Source organism: Sinocyclocheilus rhinocerous, unplaced genomic scaffold (assembly GCF_001515625.1).
Source record: "Sinocyclocheilus rhinocerous isolate Xijiao unplaced genomic scaffold, SAMN03320098_v1.1 scaffold153, whole genome shotgun sequence".
NCBI lineage: Eukaryota > Metazoa > Chordata > Actinopteri > Cypriniformes > Cyprinidae > Sinocyclocheilus > Sinocyclocheilus rhinocerous.
The window spans coordinates 645,195-671,148 of NW_015660878.1; the positions used below are offsets into that span (position 1 = coordinate 645,195).

The 25,954-nt window shown below is 36.3% G+C and overlaps 2 protein-coding genes and 1 pseudogene across 4 annotated transcripts in view; all 3 read right to left on the reverse strand.

Annotated features, from left to right (window-relative positions):
* The window catches only part of LOC107725660 (deoxyribose-phosphate aldolase-like), a 10,802-nt gene extending 1,115 nt beyond the window's left edge, over positions 1 to 9,687 (reverse strand). The window contains exons 1-9 of one of the 3 annotated variants that reach the window (XM_016535009.1): positions 9,550 to 9,687; positions 8,978 to 9,075; positions 8,752 to 8,899; positions 7,749 to 7,844; positions 7,486 to 7,620; positions 7,160 to 7,288; positions 3,548 to 3,660; positions 3,318 to 3,467; positions 2,862 to 3,074 (exon numbers count right to left, since the gene is read on the reverse strand). In XM_016535009.1, coding sequence (XP_016390495.1) covers positions 3,018 to 3,074; positions 3,318 to 3,467; positions 3,548 to 3,660; positions 7,160 to 7,288; positions 7,486 to 7,620; positions 7,749 to 7,844; positions 8,752 to 8,899; positions 8,978 to 9,075; positions 9,550 to 9,580 — 957 coding nt within the window. In that variant the 5' untranslated portion in view covers positions 9,581 to 9,687 and the 3' untranslated portion in view covers positions 2,862 to 3,017. Of the gene's footprint in view, positions 1 to 2,861; positions 3,075 to 3,317; positions 3,468 to 3,547; positions 3,661 to 7,159; positions 7,289 to 7,485; positions 7,621 to 7,748; positions 7,845 to 8,751; positions 8,900 to 8,977; positions 9,076 to 9,549 lie in introns of those variants that run through there. The other 2 variants (XM_016535010.1, XM_016535008.1) reach the window with 2 other exon arrangements.
* Positions 9,688 to 10,229: 542 nt separating this feature from the next.
* LOC107725626 (DNA helicase B-like) lies at positions 10,230 to 18,116 on the reverse strand (annotated as a pseudogene).
* A 584-nt stretch (positions 18,117 to 18,700) lies between these two features.
* On the reverse strand, positions 18,701 to 25,954 carry LOC107725627 (DNA helicase B-like). Its single transcript, XM_016534960.1, is given in 13 exon segments — positions 18,701 to 19,142; positions 19,220 to 19,470; positions 19,567 to 19,722; positions 19,901 to 20,117; positions 20,194 to 20,265; positions 20,524 to 20,593; positions 20,750 to 20,880; positions 21,169 to 21,310; positions 21,393 to 21,570; positions 21,659 to 22,342; positions 22,597 to 22,817; positions 24,491 to 24,854; positions 25,833 to 25,954. Coding segments are annotated over 11 exon segments (2,454 nt in total). The 5' UTR covers positions 24,837 to 24,854; positions 25,833 to 25,954; the 3' UTR covers positions 18,701 to 19,142; positions 19,220 to 19,233.

Consider the following 25,954-nt stretch of genomic DNA (forward strand, 5'->3'; position numbering starts at 1 on the left):
AATAATAATAATTAAATATATACATATATTACATTTATAAAATATATACATTTATTTAAATAATAAATTATTAAAATCTCGAAAAGAAAACCCTATTATTATTAGAAAAGCTTATCCAAAGCATGTGTGTGTATATAATAAAATCATACAATGGTCAACAAGTCTTAATATCAGATAATTTGACCTTTTATGAATCTGTCACAATAGGGTTAGTGTCATGTGATGGCTCTCCCACAAAACAATATTTACCTCGAAATATGATATATGACCTCAAAAAAATACCTTTAAAAACCTTTTTTGAACATAATCATTAAGAAATATACTCACATGTATTCAAGTTCAAGTATTCAAATACTGTATGAATTATCTAAGCAAATTAAAATTAAGTAATTCAAATCTTGAGAAGAAAAAACATTAATTGTAGATTTTTTTTTTTATTGTATTTTTAAGGTCATTTTTCATATTTTGAGGTAAATATTGTATTATGCAAGTCGCACCACATGACATTTAGCAACTAACCATACTGTGAATAATTTTGCCCCTTAAGATTATTTTTAAAAATCTTTTTGAACAAAATCATTCATTAAGATGCATACAATCACATGTATTCAAGTTGTAAAGAAAATAAGCTATTAATTTTTACTTGAAGATTACACCACGATATTTTCATCAAGCTGAAACTTTTCTTGAAAATTATATTAAGATTTTAAAAACTGACATGAGTGCAAAGAGAGTGAAAGATTTCAATGAAAACAGCATGTTTTTAATTGTCAGAATGCATCTGCATATACTCCAGGTCACACCGGTTAGTCATTCTAATTGTAACTTCGTTAACAACCCCAAAAACTTCCATCTGACACTTGTTTTGTTCAGACTGACAGGTCAAAGTTCACTCCAACGAGCTCTGAAAATAGAAAGTCCTGCACATTTTTAACACCTCCGTTCAAGCACTTCGGAGAGGCGTCAGATTTTTGCACCCCGACAGGACATTAGTCGCGAGGGCAGGGGAGGCTAGACAAGAACATATGGTCCCGTCGGCAGGGCGCAGAGGGCGTGCGTTCGTTCATCAATAAGAGCTTTCATTTCTCCCTTCCTCTCCTTCATAGCCAATTACGGTTTATCAGTGTTCTGATAAAAATAGAAGATAAAATGACGCTTCTAATGGATGAACCACAAACTGTGGACCAGCTCTAACCCCCAGCACCCGAGTCCCGCCTGCCTTTCCTCGTGTCTAATGACTGTTCATTACTGCACAGAACAAGATGAACATTTTCCAGTTCATTAAAGATACGTTCGATGTGTTTTTCCACTCTTTTTTCCACCCCTTTTCTTCCGACACTCTTTCACTCTATTGCTCACCCTCTCCCTCAAACTGACATAATCCTTGAGATTCGTTCTGGGGAGTCTTAATTACACGATAATGGATAACGGTTATTAAACGCAGGCGACAGTAATGAAGCTCTATTCATTTGCGGCGGAGCGGGGGGACACTGCCGGAGAGCGTGGGAGTAAAATAGCTCCGGCGTCGCAGATTAATAGGTGAAATTATCATTCAATTTCAGAAACCTCATACGCAATTCATAGGAACAAGGGGAGATTAAGGAATGAGCACAGCGACAAAAGCAATGCATTTTAATAACGATCCCTATCAGAGCCGCTGACAATTGGGTACAGTAATCGGCTTAATGTGCAATGGCTATTTAAGCATACAGTCGCTGGCCTGCTCTGTGTGTGTGTGTGTGTGTGCTTGTGCGTTTGTACATCTGGATGCAGAGCGCAGAAAGAATGAGCAATGGCGCCACGCTGTGGGCAAAAAATCTAACTTGCTAAGGCAAGCATCGCTGTTAGTTTTGCTACCAGGAGGTCAGATTTAAAGGGGTCATATGATGCGATTTCACGTTTTCCTTTCTCTTTGGAGTGTTACAAGCTGATTGTGCATAGATAAGATCCCTGAAGTTGCAAAGACTAAAGTCTCAAAACCAAAGAGATATTCTTTATCAAAGTTAAGACTCTGCCACGCCCCCCTAAAACGGCTCGTTCTAACACGCCCCCACATATCTACCAAGAGGCCTTTGCACTGACGTAAAGTGAGCACTTTTACTTCTGATGGTTCAGGTTGCACCATGTCATCCAGAAATGTTCTTGGGTTTGAAATATACAATATAACTTGAAAAAGACATTCATATCTCAAGTTTTTACATTATAATAAAATATATTCTTAGTTTATGATAGATACTGGACTTCATTTAAAGGGGTAGTTCACCCAAAAATGAAAATTCTGTCATCAGTTACTCACTCTCCACCTGTTCCAAACCTGTATGAGTTACTTTCTTCTGTTGAACACACACACACACAAAAGTTATTTTGAAGAATGCTGGTAGCCAGTTGACGGTAGTCATTGACTTCCATTGTATTTTTTTCTCCATACTATGGAGGTCAATGGCTACTATCAACTGTTTGATTACCAGCATTTTTCAAAATATCTTATTTTGTGTTCAACAGAAGAAACAAATTCTTAAGGCCAGTTCACACCAAGCACGATAACTATAAAGATAAAGATAACGATAAAGATATAGTTCTAAAAATCATTCTCAATATTAAAGAATAGCATAGTTCACAACACAACTATAACGATAACGATACAGAGGAACGATATTGTTGTGATCACTTTTTCCAGCTGATGAACGATAAAACACTGACAGCCAATCAGAATCCATCCTGCTGTAACAAGCTCAAGAATTTAAAGCGGCAGAAGCATGTGTGCTTAGAATAAACAGACGATATAGTTCGCTGGTGTGGACGCTAATATCGTTATCTTTATAGTTATCGTTCTTGGTGTGGCTTTACAGGTTTGGAACACCTTGAGGGTGAGTAAATGATGACAGAATTTTCACTTTTCTATGAACTATCCCTTTAAGACAATATGACCTTTCTTTATAATTGACCTCTTAAACTGGTGTGACATCTTTCCATTACATCACTGGCTGATCTGAACAGTTTTCATTGGTTTCACAGATTCAGGCCATGGGAAGTTCATGATATGCAGGATAGCGTCCGGTCACGTAGTGGTAAATCTGTAATAATAAAACAAACAGCTTCAGCTTCAGTAAATCAATCTGATTTATAATCTATCTCATTTATACATAAATAAAAGGGCTAATCTATATCCTATTCACCACAGGAGACCAGGGTCATGACACATACTCCCTGAATAGTGACTGTTTCCATCCATAATGGGTGGTAATTATCAGTTTCTCACATCTGAAGCCAGAATAGAGCAGCTTTGAGAGTGTGAAACACTGTGTTGGCTTAATTACCTGCCGTTCGATGTCTGCTAACAGGCTACTCGCTCCCAGTCGGAAAAGGTGAGGATTTAGCCACTCGTCTCCAAGCTCTTCCTTCATCAGGGTCAGCCACACCACAGACTCCTGCGCCGTACGGATGCCTCCCGCAGGCTTGAAACCCACCTGAGGAACAAATGCATCAGTCAACAGACTGGATGATTTATGTAAAATAAGGTGATTTGAAGGTACAATAGGACCTTTACCTTATAGCCTGTCCGTAAGAAGTAGTCACGGATGGCCCGCACCATTACTATGGCAACGGGGTAAGTGGCATTGACAGTCTCCTTGCCAGTTGAAGTTTTGATGAAATCAGATCCTAGTGGTTAGAAAGTACAGGAGACACAAAACCTTTTGACTACTGGCATGAGGTCTGGTCAACTTTGATGCTCATTTAGGCCAGAAAAGCCGATTTAGACAATTATTTTAATTTCTACATTTATATTGATGTATATATATTTAAAAGCTTTATTAAAATTATTAAAATCTTGATTCATTTAATAATTAAAATATTATTATTTGAAAAGCTTTGTCCAAATCATCCAAAAAGTGTGTGTGTGTGTGTATATACATACATAATAACGTACAATGGTCAACAAGTCTTAAAATATCAAATAATTTGACCTTTTTATGAATCTGTCACAATATGGTTAATTCAGGTTGCTAAATGTCATGTGATGGCTCTCCCCAAAACAATGATATCTACCTCGAAATTTGATATATGACCTCAAAAAATATAAAAAAAAAACTTTTTGAACATAATCAATAAGATATACACTCACATGTATTCCAGTTGTAAGGAAAATATTCTATTTATCTAAGCAAATCAAAACCAAACAATTAAAACCTTGAGAAGAAAAAAACATTATATCTAATTAAAATAATTTGATATTTTTCAAGGTCATATATCATATCTCGAGATAAATATCATTGTATTTTAGGAGTCGCACCACATGACATTTAGCAACCTGAACTAACCATATTGTGAATCATTTTGACCTTATAGTTTTAAAAACCTTTTTGAACATCATCATTAAGATGCGTACAATCACATGTATTCAAGTTGTAAAAAAAAAAATGCTATTAATTTTTACTTGAGGATTACACCACATGACATTTTCATCAAGCTGACAGTATTCATGAAAATTATACATAAGATTTTTTTTTTTTTATAACTTTATTTGAAAAAGGACCATGTACAATTTTAACATAAATGTTTCCATTTCATGCATTGCACCGAATTTAGCCAATGGCTAGTTTTCATCCGCGGTCCTTAGGCAGGTAATCATAATCACAGATAAACATAAAAACAAAATAACAAACACATACAGAAAAATACATATATTTTTAAAACTGCGAGTGTGAAAAGTTCATTTCTTAGAACATGACATGTTTTTTAATTGTCAAAATGCATCCGCATACTCCACTGGTTAGTAATTCTAATTGTAAAACCTTCCATCTGACACATGTTTTGTTCAGACTGACAGGTCAAAGTTCACTCCAACGAGCTCTGAAAATAGAAAGTCCTGCACATTTTTAGCATCTCCATTCAAGAACTTCAGAGAGGCGTCAGATCTTTGCACCCCGACAGGACATTAGTTGCGAGGGCAGGGGAGGCTAGACAAGAACATATGGTCCCGTCGGCAGGGCGCAGAGGGTGTGCGTTCGTTCATCAAGAGCTTTCATTTCTCCCTTCCTCTCCTTCATTGCCAATTACGGTTTATCAGCGTTCCGATAAAAATAGAAGATAAAATGACGCTTCTAATGGATGAGCCACAAACTGTGGACCAGCTCTAACCCCCAGCACCCAAGTCCCGCCTGCCCTTCCTCATGTCTAATGACTGTTCATTACCGCACAGAACAAGATGAACATTTTCCAGTTCATTAAAGATACGTTCGATGTGTTTTTCCACTCTTTTTTCCACCCCTTTTCTTCCGACACTCTTTCACTCTATTGCTCACCCTCTCCCTCAAACTGACATAATCCTTGAGATTCGTTCTGGGGAGTCTTAATTACACGATAATGGATAACGGTTATTAAACGCGGCCGACAGTAATGAAGCTCTATTCATTTGCGGCGGAGCGGGGGGACACTGCCGGAGAGCGTGGGAGTAAAATAGCTCCGGCGTCGCAGATTAATAGGTGAAATTATCATTCAATTTCAGAAACCTCATACGCAATTCATAGGAACAAGGGGAGATTAAGGAATGAGCGCGGCGACAAAAGCAATGCATTTTAATAACGATCCCTATCAGAGCCGCTGACAATTGGGTACAGTAATCGGCTTAATGTGCAATGGCTATTTAAGCATACAGTCGCTGGCCTGCTCTGTGTGTGTGTGTGTGTGTGTGTGTGCTTGTGCGTTTGTACATCTGGATGCAGAGCGCAGAAAGAATGAGCAATGGCGCCACGCTGTGGGCAAAAAATCTAACTTGCTAAGGCAAGCATCGCTGTTAGTTTTGCTACCAGGAGGTCAGATTTAAAGGGGTCATATGATGCGATTTCACGTTTTCCTTTCTCTTTGGAGTGTTACAAGCTGATTGTGCATAGATAAGATCCCTGAAGTTGCAAAGACTAAAGTCTCAAAACCAAAGAGATATTCTTTATCAAAGTTAAGACTCTGCCACGCCCCCCTAAAACGGCTCGTTCTAACACGCCCCCACATATCTACCTCACTATGTGGGAATATTAGCATAATGCCGCCCAAATGTGCACGCAAACCGTGCACGTAACCGCAGTTAGTGTTGAAGCAGCCATGTCAGGGAGACGCTGGTGTTTCTAGACCAAAGCAAAAGCACTTTAGCTTGAGCAAGTTAGTCCCTGCTGGTGAATGCTGTTACTGCACAGGTACTCAAACAGTATTTGTGCATTTTTCTGACAAAATGGAAGAAAATGAAACTAAATATAAAATATAAATAAATACATACATAAATAAATACATACATACATTTTTTGCCAGAAAAAAATGAAGCCTTAATTACACAATAATGGATAATTATAATTTAAACAATTAAAACATAACATAAACATAACAATTGCATATGTTAAAATAAATAAATAGTTGAATAACTCTATATTTATAATAACTAAATCCGTAATTAAAAAATATAAATGCGATGCAAAAAACTCAAATTAATATTGATATTTTTTGAAATGCATAAAGTTAAAAATATCAGGTTGACACAACTGTCCTGATATAATATGGGGGGAGGGGATTATTAAAATAATTAAAAGTTAAATTAATTCCTAAAAAGAAAACCTTATCAAGTAGTTTGACATAAACCTATTGTTTCTTAAAAAATTTAAGTATTTATATAATAAAAATATTATTTATTATTATTAACATTTGAAAAACATATAAAAAAATAACAATGTCCAAAGTCATGTGAAACGACTGACTGACTGAATGAATGAATAATAACGATAATTTAAATTATATAAATTATTAAAAAATAATAATAATTCATGCCCTCTGACATTTACGTATATTTTGCAATAAGGAATATTAATACCACTGAAGCAAATCAAGCTCGAAGGGCAATGACAGTACAATGGTACAAGACAGTGAAAGAGACATGGCACAGAGGTATATTTGACACCTTTGTTCACATCAATGTCCTGTTAAGAAATAAACGGTTTGAAAACCTTCTTTGATAATGACTTAAAAATGATAATGTAAAATAATCTAGACTTTATAGACTTTTTTAAATGATTTCTAAGTTCAAGGCTGCACAACTGCAAGCAGTTTCCTACAGAAATTCCATTTCTGCGTTTTAAAACTAAATTACACTTTTGATATCTAAGCTTAATGTTCTCACCTGCCATCATGGACACCAGACTGGCCTTGTAGACGTTTGTGAAGGTTCCCAGCTCTCCCACTGCCAGGATGGTCTTCATATGGGCGTCTCCACAGGCCTCTCTGAACTGCCGGATCTCATCGTAGAGAGCTGAGGAGACAAAAATGAACTCTCAACCAGTTGTTGGCTCAAAAAATATCACACTAGAACTAAGGAAAACCATGCTGATGGTTATGGCCAATGTCAGCTGCTCAGTCTGAAAGAAACCAGCGTAAACCAAGAGCAACAGGCTTGTTTAAGAGGGTTTTTTGGTATCTGAATTCCTTTAGTGCTCTGGTTACACACACCTCTCCACTGCCCAGTGAGTGCCAAAGTCCGGTTTATGACAATATCGATCTCTGTAGCACCATCCTCCACGGCCATCTGTACCTCCTCAAGACGGGTCTTCAATGGCGTTTGTCCAGCAGGGAAACCAGTGGCCACTGAGGCAAAGAGAACGAGAAAAAGAGACGGTGAGGTGAGGTGAGACAATGCAGTTGCACCCTCACTGGGAAGATGTTTGAAGAAGGAATGAAACGTGTTTTAAGATAAGCAGTTTCAAAAGTCTTACCAGATGCAACAGGAAGACTAGAGTTGGCTGCTTTAAGAGACTTCACAGCATCAGCCACCCGTGATGGGTACACACAGACTGCTGCAGTCGTGATTCCTGAAATCATGTGCGCACACACACAGTGTTCAAAATCAGCGAAAATTAAAATGAATTTAATGTAAAGACACAATTGTAAAAAGAAATACAGCATGAACATATAAAGAAAAATGCTTAAAAGTCCTGTTAATGTCTACTGTTTATTATGTTGCATACTACTGTTTTATTTAGCAAACTGTAGAATTGAAGTTGTTCACTGTAAGTCGCTGAACTCTTCAGCCAAACAACTTCTGTGAAAAGAGCTTTGTCTCCCTCCTGTGGGCAGATCTACAGTGACAAGCGTATGTTATTGATACTGACAACCATAAATACAATATCAAATATAATGTATTATATAAGATATAACATTAATAAAATAAAATAGTATAACAAATAAAAATTGCTCAAGAAATATTTACATCCATATTTATCGAAATTTTTTATCAATGTTGAAAACAGTTATTTTTCAACATTTAATTGAAGTTGAAATCTTTTGTGACATTACAAATCTCTTTACGATCACTTTTGGTCACTTTTTTAAGTGTATTGTTTTATTAATTTAATCTGAAACATCTACTGCCATTAGAACGTTTTGCTACAATAGTGAGTTTCTCAAGACTGGTTTTATTTGTAATTAAGCTGACCTATGTAGTTCTAGTAAATCTGCATGGGGATCTAAATATCTGAATTAATTGATCCATTATTATGATCTAAAATGCTTCTAACAGTAATTTGTTTAATAGGTTTAAATGGTTTTAAATTAATGTTTAGTTACGTTTAAGGAAAAAAATAGTTTTACATTATTGCAAACTGCAATCTTAGTAACAGAAGATAACAGAGAGACGTGGAATCAGTTATTCAAGTGCACCAAGAGGGATGATGTGATATATGAAACAATCCTCCAGACAGAGGCACGATTGTGACAGACCTTTGTCGTGCATGTCCATGCTCTTCAGCAGATCATGACGGATCGGCTGTGTGGCCTTCATACAGAGTCGATGGACATTGGAAGGTGTATCGTCACCAGCGAGTGTTGTCAGATCAATGCACGTGACGGCCTTTAGCAGCCAGGCAGCCTAAAATAACAATGCAGGTCAATAAAGATGTATTTGAACTGACATAAAGCAAAATCAGAAATTCAGTAAACTGTTTACCTGCCACTGTTTTTTAGCCACTTTGCGTCCCTGGATCTGCTGAGCTCGTTTAAGAACAGCTTGAGTGTTGACTCTGATTTTCAACACCCATTCAAGATCTAAAATAAAGCAAGAATGAATAATAAAAGAGGTTTTAAAGTCAGTTTTGTCTTGTTATTTCCCTCTTCTCAATGCGAGTCATGAGACACATAAGTCATGTGAGACTCATTAAGTGCATTTCAGCTGTAAATGGTTTGAAATCCACAGTATATATGGAAGAACGAAATCCAGAATAAGACTTAAAATTAATTACAAAGACCAGCAGAAGGTTGAATTTGGGAGTTCACAACTGGTCAGATGGAGTTAAAAATGAACTACACATTAACACCAAGAATATACTTTGCACTTTACATGTTCAGTGTTAGACGTATAGACTAAATTACACCACTTACACAAATAAAAAACGTTTTCTGCCCCGTTTAATCTAATGCTCACACTATCACGTGGAAAAAGTAGCGGTTAGATTAATGTAAAGGCTTTGATTCGTTTGGAGAAAATGATAACACGATAGAATTTAAAAAAAAACAGCTCACCAAGATCCATTCCTGGATTTCTAGCGGACATGATGAAAAATAAATTACTGAATGAAATGAATTGAAAATAATCGATTTATTTGGCAAGTAGTATCACCGCACACTGACAGCTTTAATGATGCGACGCGTCTTCCGGGATTGCTCGTCACTGATACGTCGGCGCAGAACTCTTTCAGCCAATCATTTCACAACTACGCAAGGCGTAGAAGGATGACGTTTTTTTTTTATTTTTATTTTTTTACTAGTGAAGGCTCCAAAATCACACTAGAGCAATGGGATTTCTTTTTGAAGAGAGATAATATATTTATCTACTTATTTTAAACAAGAGAAATAAGAGTCAATAAACAAGAGTCAATGTCAGATAAGAGAGTATCTGACATTGACATTCTCTTTCATGTATGCGAAAATATGCATCATTAAAATAAGTATACTAAAAATATTTTAATCAGTATAACAAAGTACTTGATGTGCTGTTTTCACACTCAGTGTAAAATATTTCCATGAATTACCCAATGCAGCTTGAAATTAACTTTCAAGACAAAATATACAATATATAACAAAATATATTAAAAGAAGTGAAGTTTAAAGGACAAGATGCGAAACATAAAATGAATGTTTCATATACATAGATCAAGCATGCATTTGAACTTGAATAAACAAACAAACAAAAAATGCTACTGTTCAGTCTGGTTTATTGTTAGACAACTGTCATACTGAGCTTTTGAAATAAACCCGTCACATGCTTCAGGCTTTAAATAAAAAGTGAAATTATGGCAACAATAACAATACAATGACCAATCAAACCTTAATGAGATTTTAAAGTGCACCCTAACAGTTGTTAAGACATCCTAAATTCTTCAGTCTAGAATCAAAACATTGCTCTGGCCCTAATAGATAGAAACTCTGATTTACATTATATAAACACTGAGGGGAGTTTTTTTTTTTTTATATATATATATATATCCTGCATAACATGTTTGTACCTTAACAAGTTTGCTAGTAAGATATGAGATAAATATATAAAAGTATTTTAAAATGACAGTAATAAACAAGGACAAGTTATGACTTCAATTACAAATCCAATCTACATATGATAAAATTTTCTTGTATAGGAATGGCACTTCAGATTTCAGAGTTTATCATTCTTTTACACAATTGTTAGTTACATATGATTTAAGAATAATGCTTTTCTAAGGATGTCTGACAGCAAATGGAACTCACACATTTCTTCCACAGAGCCACAATATATAATAGGATATAGTTATTCTTGGCATTCTTTTTCTTATGATTATTATTATACAATAAAGTACTATTTTAGATAACAGAAGTCATGAGTGAAATTAGCAAATTATTCATAATTAATCATGTTAACGCTAACTCATGCGCATCCAAATCCTCTGAAACCCCCCCAAAAAAATGCATTAATTACGTTCTTTCCAGCTTTGGCATGTCTGGTCTTGGCACTGACCACGCTAAGGCTGTTCCCTGTGAGAACATGAACTGTCTGGGAAGAGCTGCCTGCCAGATTTGGGGCTGGGACTGGTAATGGACAGAAGCTTCAGCCTTGAGCTGCCCAGCGGAGACTCTTCTGAAGTGGTTTGCTGGAGAGGAGATGACAGAATGTTATGCACATTCAGCCAAAAACCTTTAGTATAGGACTTACATTTCCAATAATATCACATGGACATTCTATATTACACATTTTGAAAATAATTGCCAATTAATTTTTAAGATCTGACACATCATCCCATTAAAATGATTATTTCTGCATATTCAATTGAGTGTTTGATATTACATGGACACCTGTTTGCACATTTTATTTCATTGCTTTGCTGCATCTTATTTAATTTATTAATTTAATTCGTTTATTTGTGTAAATACATATTTCTTCATCATTGCACAATTATAATGCCCTTGCACCAATGTGCATGTGGCAAGTAAAGCTTACTGAGATCTTCATCTATCAAACATTTAGTAAATTTTTAGTTACATAATGACACATTTTTTGTCGATCATTTCCAGATGTTCTAGTGCATCCATTACCTTTGGTTGTTTAGTTGGTGTACAGCAGATGTCCACAGGAATGAACCGTTTAGAGCCCCTACTGTATTCATTCGAGGGAGAGCTGACTGCTTCTAACAATGGTGCATTTTCAACATGATTGGATAATTCAGATGCATTTTCATTCTGCACTTTGCTTGGCTCAGAGCAACTGTCCATAGGCGACCAAGAGTAGGCTTGACTGAATGCTACATCATCTTGTAAAGAGATATCGGACGTTTGATGGCTTCGTTCAATTTCATCCTCATAGAGGTGGCGTACACATGAAGGTCTGGAGAGCTTCGAGTGGTGGCGACTAGGGGTCTGCCAGGCCACTGGTGTGGACTGTGAAGGGCCGAAACCGTGGTTCACAGGAGTTTCTACTTGATTCTGACTGCAGGCAGACTGAGTCAAAGAGTCTTCAGGACCTTGTTGGGAAACTACGTTCGTGACGAAGCGGCACAATCGTGTGTTACGAGGGATGATCCATCTCTTGATGGCTCCTTCTAGATCACGCTCTCTACCCACCACATACACACGCTTCTGACCGCGTGTTACTGCAGTGTATACGTGCTGCCAGTTTTGAGCACTGCTGTCTCCAAGAACGTACACAATAGTTTCGGCCTCTGAGCCCTAAAGTGAGAAAACAAAAAGCTGCATGAAGCTGAGACAAATGCTGATGTCAGGTGTGTGGATGGGGCCATAAATGAACAAAAAGGATCAGTACCTGAAAGGTGTGAATGGTTCTTGCCCAAGCATGGCGCAGTTTACACACTCTCTGTAGCTCCCTGTAGCTACAAGTCACCACGCATCCATTGTCATCATCTAGTGTCAGGTACCGTATCATTTTACGTCCTTTTTCCTCATCCTCCTTAGTCACATCCTGTGATTGATGTAGAATAACAATGGCAAGTTAAATGAATCAATAATTACTCATGTGCTTACTCAAAGCCAAGCATTTAGAATTTAAAAACATAAAAATACTTTTTCTATTTCTCACGCCAGAATTTGGGGATTATTAAATGAAAACATATATAAATTGCTAAATAAAACATCAGTACATCTTTAATGAAGAAAATTTCCCCATTGCACAGTCGCTCTTTCTTCTCTTTCGTCTGTTCATTTTGAGTCTGATTTCCGGCATTATCATGGGAAGATCGAGCGCTATCTTGTACAGCTCTGGCAGTATCAAAGGAAGTCACTTCTTTCTTCTTATCATGGTCTGTGACGTAGCCATTCTTAGTGCAGCAGACTTTATCATTTGGTTGAAAGTTCAGTTTGTTTTTGGAAGTCCTGAAATGAATGAAACTGAATATTAACACAAAAATATTTGCTAAAAATGTAACCTATAAAGCTGTGGAAAATTTAAAATGTTTATATTAACAAAAAAAGAAAGTGTCCTACTTATTTAGTTGTAAGAAATCTAACTTCTTCTATTTACACACCTTGTAATATGTTGAGAATAATGTTTGCAACAAAGCTCATTGATCAACTCGCAGTCCTTCCTGTGAACAATAAGAACAGCAATTTTAGCTTCAAGATCAACATTTGCTGAAAAAGACTGTCATCTCAGCATAGTGTGACAAAGCGTAATCCGTCTTACCTCCTGAAAGCCACAAACTGTGACAATTTATGATCCTCCAGTCCAGGACCTTCCTTAAGTAAGAATGTAATGGCATCCTGGAGGTCTATGCAGCAAAATATGATTAAATAAACTTCAAATATAGACCTTTTTGCCCATTTGGCATTTCAACAATGTATTCGAATTCTAATTGCAATAAAGTTGCACTGAGGTGCTTGTGGGGAGTGAAATGTATTGAAGATGGCTGTGTAGCTTCTGGATTGATTGATTGATCTCAACCCAAGGTGTCGAATGGGTCACAGATGACAGGAAGTGTATTTTCAGGAACTATGCATTGAAAACCTGCAATATGCTAGACATACAGGAACCAAAATGTGATCTAAGTGTGTTTCTTTTGTTATTCTGATTGTATGGGCCATCAGGTTCACACCTTTACTGCATGAGCAATTGATGTGCTTCTGAGGCACAGTCACAGTGTAAATACCACACATCATCCTACAGTTCCAGCTTATAATAACAAAGTGTTATAAAAAGAATAAATGCACTAAAAAAACATCCAAAATGTTCACATATTTCATAACTGCTCACTTACCAAATCTATCATTTTCTCTACAGATTTTGACAAAAATGAACCTTTTGTCAGATGGCACTTTGAGGGTCTCATTATGTTTACAGTGGCATCAAACTCCAGAGGACTGTAATATTTTTTTTTACCCATCTCTGAGATGCTGAAAGTTTATGGAAATAACAACAGTATAATTAATAAATAAAGGTTTGAGTCCATATTACATAAACACACATACACACACACACACAACAGTCTGCAAACCACAAAGGAACTAAAATGAGGAAGTTTGTATAAATTTATATAACCCCATAAAACATTTAAGAATACAAACTATCTGCTCACAGTCCAGCGTTTCTGACGATGAGCTCAGACTCGGCACGATGGTTGGTCTGCATCTCAATAGCCCACCGGACCTTCCTGAGACCTTCAAACAGATCGTACAGTGCGTTTCCAGGCTCAATGCTGGGCAACTGTCTCACATCTCCTGCAGACACAAATAAATGTTTTTGTTTGTTTATTAGTAATACAGGAAGTACTTAAGCTGTAGAATAATGTTGCCAATAAAATACATTTCAAAAAAGCCCTAAATAAGAAAATATTATGCATGCAATATGCCTTTACCCAAAAGGATGAACTTCTGGAGTTCTGCGTGTTTGATAAGCATGCTGAGAATAGAGTGAAGGATCTGAACAGACACCAAGCTCCCCTCGTCGACCACCAGCACCTGCACCTTCGAGAACTTCCATGCCTGAGGATTTCCACTTGGATCTTTTTTTGTGTTCATGAAACTCCATAAAACCTAAAAGAAAGGGGATTTTTGCATAATACACGTAACTAATACAAGGTATTTATAGCAACTGAAACAGATGTTAAAACAGCAAAAGTGCATTAACCACTGACAAACCTTGTACAAGTGTGATGTATGAAATGTATTCTAAAGTTATGTTAAGTAAATGTGTGTATATTGTTATGTAGTGTACAATTTTTTATGTAACACTATGTTATCAAATGTTATGTTGCAGAAGTAAGATTTGAAATGTTATGTCATCTATTGTTTAAGCCATGTAAAGTTGTTATTAAATTGTATCTAGTGTATTTTTTTACTCTTTATGTTTTTATGTAATTTTTAATTTTTAAGTTATGTAAGGTTATATTAGGAAATTCTATGTAATGTAAAGTTATGTTAGGTTACGCAGACTATACCTGGTGCATAGTATAAGCAGTGAAACCGGTTCTCTTGGTAAGAAGTGAAGCAGCTCTTCCTGTAGGAGCAGTGAGGAGAACCTCTTCAGGCTTTTCATCACTGTCACTACCTTCATTATCTTTTTTCTCCTCGTGAACATCTGACAGCAGCCCATTACTGGACTCCTGGGAGTCATTCTGAAAGTCCTCACAGGCCTTCAGCATCTCTTCTCTGTCACTTGTCTGTTGCTCCATGGCCGCCTTAAACACCAGGCTGACCACTGTGGTCTTCCCACAACCACCCTTCCCACTGATCACGGTCACCGGGTTGGCGCACATCATTTCTGCTGCTCGCACTTGATCGGGGTCTAACTCTATAGTTGAGGGATCAATGTCGAAGTAAGTGGAGTCATTTGAGGAGTCTGAGTCTGAAGATACACTTTCCTCTTTAATGGTGAGCTTTGTAATTTCATAGGACTTAGGAGAATCACATGTTGTCATTTCTCCATTGTGGTGGACCACGCTTGAAGTACCAGGCTGGAGAAAAGCAAGATCCATCTGCTCAACCTTAACCTCCTGAACAATGTCATTTTGTGCTTCTGAGACTGACGTTTTTGCGTCAGCCTTAGATTTCCTCGAATGAGTCATACTGTGTTTTTCACGGGCCTTCGCCCTTAGTCTATCTAGTTGAGCTTCGCGAAGAACCTCTCTCACATCCAAGTGGATCTTCCAGGGGTCTCCCTCAACCAGGCCTCTCAAGCATTCGGCAATGCCTTTCTCATAGCCGAAGAGGTTCCGAAGTGCCACCCTGTCACCTTCTCTTTTAAGCACCCCCTGCTCCACAAGAAAACGTAAAGCTTCCCAGGCGCCCGGATGTCCCGTCTCATTCGATATCTTCTTCTCCAGCCGCTCCCGGTCGGCGTATGTGCTACCAGTGGCTCTGCAGTGTCTTTTCAGTTCTGTATACAACAGCAAGGCATTACGTTGCAGCACTGGGATACTCCAAAATAAACGACAGAGCTTGAAGGCCTCCATTTGTGCTTCACACCGGACCAGATGTAATTCTTTAAACATGATCTGTTGAAAAAGTTTGATACATATTCATATTAAACAATACAAAATAATGCAGGAAATAAAGTAAGCTTAAGATTTAAAACCAAACAACCAGAGTAGCCATCTTACATAATTGAAGCCCAGCTTCCATACATCAGTTTTAATGAGCTCCTCAAGTTTGGCCAAGACATTTGCATTGCTTTGTTCTTTTGTAGTAGAATCATCTCGTTCAGAAGTTTCTGGCATGTGTTCCATCCTTCCTTTGTTTATTATGTCTATAAACTGGCCTGGCAGCAATGTTGGTAAGTATTTCATGATTTCAGGGTACAAGCTGGCAACTCTCATGTGTGTCCAAGCCGCTGTTTTGTTTAAAAAACAGGGATGTGATTATGATTTCAGTATCACTTTTTCATATTCATTATGCATGCAGAAGTGTATATTTAAGGTTCAGGCATCAGATTAAGCTCTAGGAAGTTACTTCAGGTCTGGCTGTGCCCAGGGTCTTCTGTCTTTGTTTTACGACAAAACATGTTTTGAATTGTTGCAAAATTTAATATTCTAACAAAAATCACTTTACGTGTCACTACAAATTATAGAAGTAAACATGGTATACATTTCCAACCTGAGCGATTGACATTTGACTTGAGCTGTTCAGCCACAGCTTTATTCTCAGGAGATGAATCTTCAAAATCCTGCAGGATGTCCAGCACATTGACAGGCTCCACATGTCTGTCGTTGGGCAACCACTCCATAAACAGGTTAACAAAGTCAGGTTCTGCCCTACATGCTTTAAGAAAGAGAGACACAAGTGACCGGCCCTCTGTTCCCAGATCAGTGCGGAGTCTGTAGGAGGGGAAGCCTTTGACATAATTTTTGTGCCGGCCTTGGCGAATTGTACAGGTAACCTCCCACCAGGGATCATGGAGGGGAAAACGGCCATCAACCCGATACGTCTTATTACCGGCCATGAATGGCACTGCAAAAGAAGATGATAAGACAAGCATGAGGCCTTTTGGTCCCTAAGCAAATACTATATGTATATAAACAAAAATAATACAAGTGACAAGAGTACAAATAAGCTTTACTTATCTTGAAGAAGTGAGACAAAATGACAAGTTGATTTGAACTGAATTTAGACATAACAGTGTGAATTGTACTAAACGTTTTTTATAACAACATTATCTGTAAATAAGATTAATTTTAACAGTGAAAACTGTAAACAGGCTTCTTTGTAACTACGTAACCTTTACATATGATTACGTTTTCTTGTAACAGTTAGATTGTACAATAAGATACCTGTAACAAAGTAAATAATATACAAACCTATCACTACTTGCAGGTCAGTGATGTGCCATGATTATTTTGGTGTTCACAGGTTATTCAAAATATAAAAATGAAGAGCTTTTAAATAAAATTGTTTTACAATTAAAAAAATTACAATAACAATTTAAGAGAGGAAATTACAAATTAAGCAAACGTGTTTGAAAGCGAAAAAAATGTCATACAAGAAGATAACAGTCCACGGGAAAATACATTATGAAATACAAAATACAAAAAGTATAACATTTGTTATGTTTTATGATGAATACTTTTACCCCAAATTTACCACATAAAAAACGTCGTATGTAAATATGGATACTTTGTTTCTTATTACAATGCAAAATATAAACATGGTTTCTATGTTACCTGCAACCGTGTAAAACGTAAACATGGTTACCTGACTAGCGAAGTAAACTGTAAAAAACATTTTATGTATTTTCTATCCACAGCTATGTTTAAAACAAAAACGGTTTCATTTTCTCACCTTGTGATCATTAAACAAATACACAATCAAAGAATAACAAATGTTTGTTAGTAAATGTGTTGTTTTACCTTCTTTTGACGCTAGCACGGAAGATTTAAACATGTTTCCCCCAGATGAAACAGAATCCATCTCTTTCATGTCCAGAAACTCAGGCTGTGTTTCCTCTTCATCTTCACTTTCTGAAACATCTTCTTGGCTTGACTGTACAACGTGACGTTCTGGTAAAATGTAACCAGTTATGGTTTTTAATCCGGCGGTGGGACTTTGCAGCGCCATGTTTGAAGATTTCGACAGTTCGCGGCTCATTTTCTTGACTCGTGACTGTAAACAGTCAACAATACCCAAATCGCATTACGCCAAAATAAAAGTCCGATCAGTTTATTTACAGCTTCCTGTCAATGGAATCACTAAACTAACAAGTCAAAAATAAACAGAAGTATCAGGCATATTATTAAAAAACTAAAATGCATTTATAGAAGTTTAGAAATGTATTTCATTTTTATTTATTAGTTGCATGCAAAACGTATTGTATAATATTATTTTTTTTTAAAAAAGGTCAAACAAAAACTAAATAAGCCTATATTAAACTAATAATTATATATGTAATTATTATCATTTTCTTTCTGGTCCCAAATGTAATCTTTCAAGCTCGATAAATCTGCAGCTGCAACTTATATTTTTATAACAAACCAAGGGGAGAATAAAAATAGCACAAAGATAATAACGTGAACGAGTGTATTTGAAATGTGATTAATACAGACATCAACATAAATTATTTTAATCATTCTTAATATTGATTTAATGTTCATTGTGAACTGATAATTGTGCTGAAATGTGAAGTAATAATAAAAAATAAAATAAAAACATGCCATCAAAAACCGTTAGAATATCCAGTCAAAAAGTAGAATAGAGTGGATGCAGAGGTGAGAACAAATATATTATATTGTAATAAAAAGCATAATTCAAACTTAACACAAAAAACTCACATGATTAATATTTGGAACATTATAAGCATATAATTATCACATGCAGGAATATTCAAATACCTGGGGGAGACAGTGCCAATCATAATGTCAATAGCATAATCAGTTATACAAACGCATTCTTAAGACTACCTAATTTCAGAAAGTTAACAATAATAAAAAGAAAATTGATTATATGATTACTGAAATAGAAATAGTGCAGAGTATTAAATAGTTTCTTTCAATTTACAGCATATTTGTTTTAAAGTCAACATCCTGAGACTTTGTATTTGCACTGGTTTAAATTAGATCTTGAATAAGGAATTGTCAGGGAAGCTCCTTGCTGTGAGATTTGGAGCTTCAGCTTGTGCTTTCCAATGGAGGCTCTTCTGAAGCGGTTTGCTAGAGCAAGAGTAGGTCATAGGTTAAAAACAATATCAATGTACTTTTGATCATTTACAGATGTTTTACTCTGTCACCTTTATTAGTTCGCTCAATCAGACTGAGTGAAAGAGTCTTCAAAATCTTGTTGGGCAACAATCTCCTTGACACGGCCACGCAATCGCGTGTTACGAGGGGTGATCCTTTTCTCAATGGCTCCTGCTAGATCATGCTCTCTACCCACCACATACACACGCTTCTGACCGCGCGTCACTGCAGTGTATACGTGCTGCCAGTTTTGAACAAAGGTATTTCCAAGAACGTACACAATTGTTTCAGCCTCCGAGCCCTAAAGTGAAGACAAAACATGATTAGAGACAGATGCTAATACTAGGTGTTAATTCTTAAACAAAGAGCATCCAGAGTGTATGTGTGAACTGGAGACCTGAAAGGTGTGAATGGTTCTTGCCCAAGCATGGCGCAGTTTACACTCTTTCTGTAGTTCATTGTAGTTAGAAGTCACCACATGGCTGTTTTCATCATCTAGGGTCAAGTAGTGTCTTGTTTTGCATCTTGCTCCCATATTCTCCTCAGTTACATCCTGTGATTGGATGTAAAATATCATAAAAATGCACCAATCAAATTCATGTAATTACTCTAACTGCTCAGAAATTGATGTCAGTTTACTTTAACATCGGATATTTCAGATTAAAGACTTTTTGGCATTGTAAAAAAAAACAATAAAACTTAAAATCAAGACATTTTTCCAAACACTTCACCGCTTTAATGAAGAAAATTTCCCCATTGCACATTCTTTCTTTTTTCATTTCCTTCTGTTCATTTTTTCTTTGGGTACTTGGAATATCTTGGGAAGTTCCAGCAACATCATGTGCAGGCTCTTCTTGCATGTTCTCATTATCTGTTTCTGAGATAAAGCCATTCTTTGTGCAGCAAACTTTATCCCCCACTTGAAAGTATATTTTATTTTCATGAGTCCTAACGGAAACAAAATATGTATACAAACTGTTAAAAAGGGAACCAATAAAATTGAAAGTATTATGATTTTACTTACTTTGTAACATGACCTGAATAATGCTTGCAGCAAACCTCATTGATCAACTGACAGTCCCTCCTGTAAGCAACAGCAATAATTCTAGGTTACCATTCATTTGTTGCGATGCAAGTTTTTGAGTTGTAAGTGACAGGAGGCCAGACTGGGAGTTTTAAATATGATTAGTGTCAAAACGTCTCATCAGTGAGCAACATACTGTTTACATATGGTTCTTTCCAAGTAGGTTTCCCTTTGAGCAACGAAGATGATTTAAATGTAAACATGAGAAGCAGTTTAAGGATATCACCTCTTTTATTAACCTTTGAATGAAATCTTACCTCATAAATGTGATGTGATGATGATTTATGATCTTTGAGACCAGGAGTTTCCTTGAGTAAGAATTTAATGGCTTCCTGGAGAGCTAAGCAACAAAAAATATATTGAAAATGCACATCAAATAAATATTTCAATACCAGTTTTGATCATTAGAGCGGTTTCTGTTTGTAACAGTAATCAACAAAACATTTCATGTCATTCTAATTATAACATGTCATAATGTTGTAAACTGCTCACTTACCATCATGATTCTCACTGATTTTGACAAAAATGAACCTTTTGTCAGATGGCACTGTGGAGGGTCTTGTCATGTTTATGGTGGCATCAAACTCCAGAGGACTGTAATGTCTTTTCTTACCCATCTCCGAGATGCTGAAAGATTATAAATAAAAATATAACAACAACACTGTGTATGAGTACTAAACTTTTATTAGGATTCAGCAAGAAATAGCATTAATATTTGTACCTACAGTGTACTTAAAGTGTACATACCCCAAAAGTAAAGTTAGATTTAGGGGTAGGTTCAGGGTTAGTGCCTAGTTATTACCCAGTTATTGTAATTGCTATAATAAGTGCATAGTAAGTATGCGGAACAGGACTGTAAAATAAAGTGCTCTTTATTTTCTAATCAAATGTTTAGAGTACAAACTATCTGCTCACAGTCCAGCGTTTCTGACGATGAGCTCAGACTCGGCACGATGGTTGGTCCACATCTCAATAGCCCACCGGACATTCCTGAGACCTTCAAACAGATCGTGCAGTGTGTTTCCAGGCTCAATGCTGGGCAACTGTCTCACATCTCCTGCAGACACAAAACAAAATGAACAAAATACAGCTGTTTATTTCCATTATTGAAATCTGTTACACATGCAATTTGCTTTTAACCAAAAAGATGAACTTCTGGAGTTCTGCGTGTTTGGTAAGCATGCTGAGAATAGAGTGAAGGAACTGAACAGACACCAAGCTCCCCTCATCGACCACCAGCACCCGCACCTTCGAGAACTTCCATTCTTGAAGATTTCCATTTTCTTCTTTTTTTCTGTTCATGAAGCTCCATAAAACCTGAAAAAGATGAACACACACAAAAAGGAACATCATGCAGGAGTCAAATGAACATTTATTTGACTGTACTTGTGCAATGTGGCTATACCTGGTGCAAAGTATAAGCAGTGCAGCCGGTTCTTTTAGTAAGAATTGAAGCAGCTCTCCCTGTAGGAGCAGTGAGGAGAACTTCAATAGGAGGCTTTTCATCACTGTCACTCTTGCTGGTCTGTTTCTCCATGGCCTCCTTAAACACCAGACCGACCAATGTGGTCTTCCCACAGCCACCCTTCCCACTGATCACCGTCACCGGGTTGGCACATATAATTTCTGCTGCTCGCACATGATCCTTGTCTAACTCTATAGCAGAGTCATTTAAGTCATCACAGGCCATCTCCTTTAATCTCTCCACTGCAGCTCTTTGAAGAACCTCCTTCACATCCAAGTGGATCATCCAGGGTTCTCCCTCAATCAGGGCCCTCAAGCATGCAACAATGCCTTTCTCGTAGCTGAAGAAGTTGTGAAGTGCCACCTTGTTGTTCTCCTGTATCAGCACGCCATGCTTGTGAAGGAACAAGAACCCTGCATCTTAAATTTTCCACTGTTGCATTTTCTCCAGCAGCATCTTCTGTTCAATGTATGTGCTGCCAGTATCTCTGCAGTAGTCTTTCAGCCTCGCATACAATTGTAAGCCGTTACGCTGCTCCTCAGTCATTCGGCTGAGCAAATTACAAGCCTCAAAAGCCTCAAGCTTTGCTTCACATCTGATCATACGGAATTCTCTAAACATGATCTGTCAGAAATACGATAACATTGAGACAACAACCAGATAAAAAAAGATACCAAACAATAGATAATATTTATTAAAAATGTTTCAGCAACATCCAAAAATTAGTGAAGGAAAGCTTTATCTGAAAGTGAACTGTTTTAAAAGCTTAAAGTTTGAATAGACGGACAAGTAGAGCAGGCTGAAGGACTGAGGTGGATGAAAAAAAAAAAACAGATTATGGATTTTGGAGAAAAACAAGAAGACAGCTTTGTGCTTACATAGTTGAAGCCCAACTTCCAAACATCAGTCTTAATTAACTGCTCCAGATTCTCCAATACGTGTGTGTTACTCTGCTGCTCTGGAGTTTCTTCAGTGGTATCCTGTGAGTTTTTCATCTTTCCATTGCTTATTATGTCCATAAACTGGCCTGGTAACAATGTTGGCAAGTATTTCATGATTTGAGGGTACTTTCTGGCAACTCTCACACGTGTCCAAGCAACTGTTTTTCAGGACAAAATTAACAACAACAAGCACAGTAATATCATTTTTAACAGTCATGCCAGATAAGAAATCGACAAAGAACTGATTTGTGTAAAAATCATTAATTACAGGATGTTTATATAACAATCTAACTGAAGATACACATTTTTAATCATTTGAAAGGAGTGTAATAAATATATCAATTCATCTTTACATAACATCACTAAAATATATTTTAATAATGTTATATGCAAATTCTATTTTAATAAAATGTTAATTATTTTACATTTTGTATTATAACTTTAAAACTATGTGTGTGTGTGTGTGTGTACATACATACATATATATATATATACAGTATATATATATATATATATTAGGGATATGCCGGTATCAAATTTTCATGTTGCGATTAATTGCTAATGCTTTTATCGCGGTATACGGTATCATCACGGTGTTGAAATTTAGTTTTAAAAAAAAGTGCTGTCATAATACAGTATAACAGGTTTAATAACTTTTTTCTTATAACAAAAATAACTGAACATTTAAATGCAACAAAGCAATACAGAAAAATTTATAAAGTTAAAAGTTTTACACAGATTAAAGTGCAAAAGAACTATAAAGACCAATAGGTATCACTTTACAATAAGACCTCATTAGTTAACCTTAGTTAATGCATTAACATTCACAATGAGCAATAGCTACATTTGCTACAGAAGTTATTAATCTTTGTTTAAAAAATACAAGTCTTAGTTCATGTTAGCTCATTAAATAACACAGTTGCAACTTTCGATTTTAACAACCTGTTATTAAATATTGTAATTACCTAAGATTTATGAATGTTCAGAAGAATTTTTCATTGGCAGTTTATGTTAACTAATGAATTAAATAACGTTAACTACTGAAGCTCTAATGTAAAGTGTGACCGAACAATAAAGAATCAAAACACTTTCAAACAATATCTAGGGCATGTTGTAGTCCAGATTAAAATGTAAAAAAAGTTTGAAAATAAATAACCTATTAAGTCTAAATATTTAAGTATTTGGCACTGTGATGAACACCATAGCAAATACACAAATCTGAATGACTGTTTAAATCATTTAAACACGATTCAAAAAAAGAAAGTAGTGCAGCTGCTTTGTTTACAGGGTTTCCGGGGTAACGGCACACACACTTTTATTCTTTCACATTCTAATGACACTATGAGTCTTTATTTTACGATAAATATTTTAGTCAAATTCTTAAATTGTAACAAAATATTTTCTTATATCCACCTTATTTTTTCCGTAAGAGTAGGCGCAGCCATTTGTAAATTTTATGGGTCTGGCTTCCGGTCTCATCTGCGTCCAGCTATTTTTAGCTGTACAAAACAGCTTGTTTTGCTGCTTGATATTGCAAATTGTTGTGTCTTTCAATGTTATTTTAATATATTATCTTAATTATGAACACACTGGTTTGTAGTGCAACCAGTTTTACCGTTTACATCACTTTGTTATTCTTCTCGTTATTTCCCTATAGTGGCTAAAGAACTAGAAGTCTCGCCCATAAGCTTACTTCAGCATTGAAGAATAAGGTGGACAGATCACTTCAAATACAATCTACTTAAGCAGACGTTGGAGTGGTCCTTCAATAAGTTATTGAAAGTGCTAAATTGTTCTAAGTATTATGAAAATATGTGATGAGTGGTCCAACCTGAGTTAATGACATTTGACTTGAGCTCTTTAGCCACAGCTTTATGCTTTGGTGCTGAATCTTCAAAATCCTGCAGCGCATCCAGCACATTGATAAGCTCCACCACGTGTCTGTTTTTGGACAAAAAGTCCATAAAGCTCATAACAAACCCGGGTTTTGCGCCACATGCTTTAAGAAAAAGAGACACAAGTGACTGGTCCTCTGAACTCAGATTGGTGCGGAGACTGTAGGAGGGATAGCTGGAGGGGATGGTAGAAAACTTGCGCTTATTGCCACGGCGAACTGTGCAGGTTACCTCCCACCACGGATCACAAAGGTGAAAACGGCTCCTAACCCTCAGTCTCATTATAAGCCATGAATGACACTGCAAAAAATGAAAATGATGTACAATTGCAACAGCTTAGTCTGTCTTTCAGGTATGAGATGCAACAGCAAGAGAATTTAACATGTAACAATGTAAATTTTATGTTACTTTTACTTATAAAAGTGTACGCTCTAAATATAATAAATAAGTTTCTAGGCATAGGAGAACTAGGCAGTTGCCTAGAGCACCACCAGCTGAAGGGGCGCCAATGAGCCCCTCAACTCCACCATTAACATGGTAACGTCATTATTTAGCAATAATTAGGCTAACTACGTTTTACCTTTTTGTCTTTTCTTAATGTTATCAAAAAGACAGCAATCAATAATCTAAATATTTAGGCCTATTGCATAACATACATTTAAAAAGATGAATAATGGCATCAGCAAACATTCGTCTAGAAAACAATAAAATATGGATAAAATTTAAATGTCGTATACCTCTATCTGAAGTATTGTAAATTATCATACTATAATACTAATCAAATGCATCATATTCCATGAATTTATTTTAATTGTAAAAAAACGTTTAAAACATATTGGGAATGTCATTATAGACTTCTTTCATTTACATAATTACATGGCAAGGTTTACTAAATTCATATTTGTGCATCGAATTGGTTTGGTATTTGTATTCGTTTGGTAATTAATTTAATTTACTTAGAATGTTAAGTAAACTAACTAAATGGTGGTGGGTGCGGGGCGGGGGGTTGACCAGAACTAAATAACTACAATTAAGTAACTTGTTATTATTTATTTAGCATTGAAAACGTAACCGATTTTAAGTTTTTAAAACAACTCTTATACGCTGAACCACCACACATTTGTGTTCTTACTATGACAATCGAAAGACTTCAGACAAAAGACTGCAGTGTGAATATATATTTCATTTAGCCAAAAATTGTTTAGTTAGGAAACAAATGGGTTAAACAGCATATAGCTGCTTTGAAAGTTTGTCTGTTTATTAGTTAGCCTAATATACCTTCTTTGTACGCCGGCACGGAGAACTTAAACACTTTTCCTCCAGATGAGACTGAGTTCACCTCCTTCATGTCCAAAAATTCTGTCTGTACTTCCTCTTTTTCATCTTCGTTTTCTACGTCA